Consider the following 3,945-nt stretch of genomic DNA (forward strand, 5'->3'; position numbering starts at 1 on the left):
ACTAGTTAAACCATGCCAAAGACATTCTTCGTCACTGAAAACCTGTTACTTGTCATCATATGTGGCACTGACTTGTAATGATTATTACTTCAACTCCCCTTAGGTGTGGAAAATGTCAAATACATGTCACAGCTGAAACAATAATGTTGCATTTTTAGGATAAACTGCTCTATCTTACAATAACAATGTAAACCAAACAAACTGCTATTTTCTTGTGAAAAAAATCAGTAAACATCAGGTTGTATCATGCTTATAGTAGGGGAATAATTTTTCAACCTCCTTAATACTCAACTTGACATAATTGTTTCACTTACATATACATGTAACTAATTAATACAACTATGTGATCATTTAGAGTTTAATTACATGTAATTTCAAAAACATTTACTCAACGTGCTTCATTTGCAGGTTCAAGTTCAGTCTACATGTAGGCCTACACCAATCACATCAATTCAACCAGTGAAGATGGCATCTAATGTTACAGTTCAATCAGTGTTGGAGAAGATTAGTGTGGATCATCTGGAATGCTCCATCTGCACCAACCGTTTCAGGAAGCCCAAACTGCTGGACTGTTTGCATAGTTTTTGCCTGCAATGCCTGCAAGGGCTCAGACAGAGCCAAGATCCTAGTGGTACAAAGCTGACATGTCCTCTGTGCAGACGTGAAACCATGTTGAAAGGGTCTGGGGTTGCTGATCTCCCTAATAACTTTGCATTCAGTGCCCTGATGGAGGAAGTTGCAATGCAGGAAAAGCTACTGGAAGGTCAAGGGTCAGACATCAAATGTCAAAACTGTGATGAGGATAATCGGGCCATTTCGAGATGCATGGACTGTGATAATTTTCTGTGCCCAGAATGTCAAAAGGCTCATGAACGTATGACTTTCATGAAATCTCATAAAATCTACACACTGACTCAACTTCGATCAGGAGAAATTGTCTACAAGAGTAAACTAAGAGATGAAGTTCTAAAATGTGGCAAGCATCCAGATCAGAATCTCAATGTCTACTGCAACTCATGTGAGCAAGTCATATGCACAACTTGCTCGGTTCTTGATCATACAAAACACTCACTTACTGGATTACCTGAGGCAGTAAAAAAATGTAAGAAGAAAGTCGCAGAAATGGTCCAAAAAAGTGAGACTAGAACAACAGAATTGAGCACCACCACAAAAGCAATGTGCCAATCTCAAAAAGAGCTGGACATCATGTTTGCCAACACTCAAAAGAAAATCTCCAAAAAGGCTCAACAGAAGATTACAAAGCTGAAACAGGAGATTGCAAAGATCCAAAAGGAGATTGCAAAAATCCAAAAGGAAGAACAGAAACTGTTACAAGAGACAGACATGATTTATAAAGACAAACTCAAAGCTTTTGAAGCTGTTCAAGCAACCAACAGGAAAGAGGTGACACAGACAGAGCACAAGCTGGAGGAGGTCAAACAACTCATGAATCAAGCAAGTTGCTACGAGATTCTTGAACTTCAGCAGAAGCTCTTGCATAACCTCAGTGAATTGACAGGGAAACAGCCACAGCAAGTTCCTGACAAGTTGACCTTCATGGACTTTGAAGAAGGTGAGAGGTCACTGGGGAAGATCATTCTGGAGGAAGAGCCACAGGCTGCAGCAAAGCAATCACCAAGACCTGGAAGATCGTGTGTGAAGGTGAAATGGGAACTGAAGACTGAATTCAAGAACTTTGAATTAGGAAATACACAGATACGACATGTGTCAGCACTCTCTGACAATAACATAGTATTAACCACTTGGATTAATGCATTATTCACAGTGTCACTGACCAATAGTCAACATACACCATCTCCTATCCCACAAAGGCTACACATCAATGGCCTCACTAATGATGTAAGGTGTATTGCAGTGAGCAAGGATGACAAGCTCCTTGCTCTAGATTGTCCAGTAGTCAAGGTCTTCAACAAGCAACATCAGCTCCTCCATCAGTTCACACCAGGTAGAGGGTCAGACAGCCAACCAACATGCCTTGCAGTGGATGACAGCAATCTGATAGCAGTGGGTTATCAAGGCAAGAAGGAGATATCTCTACACAACCCAGATGGATCCCTCATCAGGAGACTGCCTGCTCCAATGATTGGAGGTTATCTGACAATGTACAATCACCGCCTTATCTACACAAACTATGGCAACCAAAGGTTGGTATGTGTAGACTACTATGGTACCAGTGTATTCTCAGTAGACATGACCAGCAACATGCAGGGGGGTTGGGGCCCTACTGGTGTGTGCTGTGACAGTGATGGCAGCATCTATGTTGCTGTGGATGGATATCAAACAGGTGATGTTCTGCATTACAGTCCTGATGGCAAGTACATTGGATGTGTGATCAAGGGATGTGGTCATCCATATGGCATGACATTCACATCAGGTGGTGATCTGGTAGTGGCTGCAGGACAGTCTGTAAAGGTTTATCACCGAGTGTAAGGACAGATTAATTAAACTGGGGCTATCCAGTGTATCCACCAACCACTTCCATCAGACATTGAACATTGTTATCACTGAAAAAGAACTTGAAAGTACACTCCCTCTAATAACATTCTACAATACTGTATATTTGGTTTATTTCTAAGGTCTTTGCTGTCTGTATACATGTACTTTGGAAAATCTTGGACTTCAACACCAAGCCTACTTCCTTCAAAATCTTAGATCTAGTGGCCCAATAATGAGAGCAAAGGAATGACCCTTCACATTGTTTGCAAATAGGGCAGAGTGTACATTTTAAAAATATTACAAACGAGAAGGAAAGTATTACCATGAGAGGCACTTCAATTTTCTCAGATTCGTCTCAGCAAATGCAAAGTCAATGCATGATGTGTTTTCCAAGTATAAGATATATCCCTGCTCCTGTATGCAATGTAAACATTTTGTTAAATTGTTTTATTGGATTTTTCAATTATTTGGAAAATTGTTGGGATTAAATGAATGCAACTTATTTTCGAATGAGAAAGACTGTGCACCTCTGTGTACACAAGACAAAACTAAATACTCAAAAGCAACCGGATGAAATATGTGTGATTTTGAACTCAAGCGATAGTTTAAAAGTAAATCATATGCAATCCCTTGGTTGTCTCTTTCACAGAGCTTTCCGAGTGCCTCATCAAATTAATGTTAGTTTCATCACATTTACAACCAAGTTGAAATGAAAACCTTGTGCATTCTACTGCAATGATACATGGATGTTTGTAGATGAAGTAAGTATGATGGATGTACATTTGTAAAGTTAAATCTTGGTTGTTGTTTTTTCTTAAATGTGATTTTTTTTAAATTCTACAATTCAAGATGCATTTGGAACATTCCATAACTTTGGGGTCCACTTTTCCCTGTCCCTGTGCGTCTGACATCTAAGATTTTGTAATAGAAGATGCACTCCTTTATGTGTGTACTCTTCCTCCAAGAATGCTTCTGTGAATCAAAAGACCTACCCAACAAATATTAATTAGTTTGAAGTCATTTTTAATTGCAGTGAATGGCAAATGATACATTTGGGACGTGCAGACAGAAAAAATGTCCGACTTTGGACCCTAAATGTATAGAATGACCTACTTGTGAGAGGTTCCGTATCACTACAATAATAGTTTAGTTTATTCCATAAATGATTGAGGCTTTTACTTCTTCGACTAATCATTGATTTGCTACATGCTGATAGACCAAGTAGTTTAAATGAAGCAATGAGCATTTGCTTTAATTACAGAATATCTCTCCAAGAGAACGCAGCTTACATGACAACAATGCCATTTCGACAAAGATCCAAAGTCTGTTATTTTACCAATCAGCATCTGGAACTTTCTAAAGGTACCAGTGGCGCAACTAGGGTTGGAAGGTTTTTGTAAGAAAATACAAGGATAATTTTATTTTTTCATGGGCTTTTGTTTTTTCGAACACTTTGGAATAGTAGTTTCTATTGAAAAGGTATATATG

The 3,945-nt window shown here is 39.0% G+C and overlaps 1 protein-coding gene across 1 annotated transcript; it reads left to right on the top strand.

The window, feature by feature from the left end:
• Window positions 1-465: 465 nt before the first annotated feature.
• Window positions 466-3,188, top strand: LOC119726192 (E3 ubiquitin-protein ligase TRIM71-like). The gene has a single exon (XM_038197793.1). The coding sequence runs from the start codon at window positions 466-468 to the stop codon at window positions 2,449-2,451; it is 1,986 nt and encodes a 661-aa protein (XP_038053721.1). The 3' UTR covers window positions 2,452-3,188.
• The last annotated feature ends 757 nt before the right edge of the window (window positions 3,189-3,945 follow it).

The sequence above is a fragment of the Patiria miniata genome, unplaced genomic scaffold (assembly GCF_015706575.1).
Source record: "Patiria miniata isolate m_02_andy unplaced genomic scaffold, ASM1570657v1 HiC_scaffold_2, whole genome shotgun sequence".
Lineage (NCBI taxonomy): Eukaryota > Metazoa > Echinodermata > Asteroidea > Valvatida > Asterinidae > Patiria > Patiria miniata.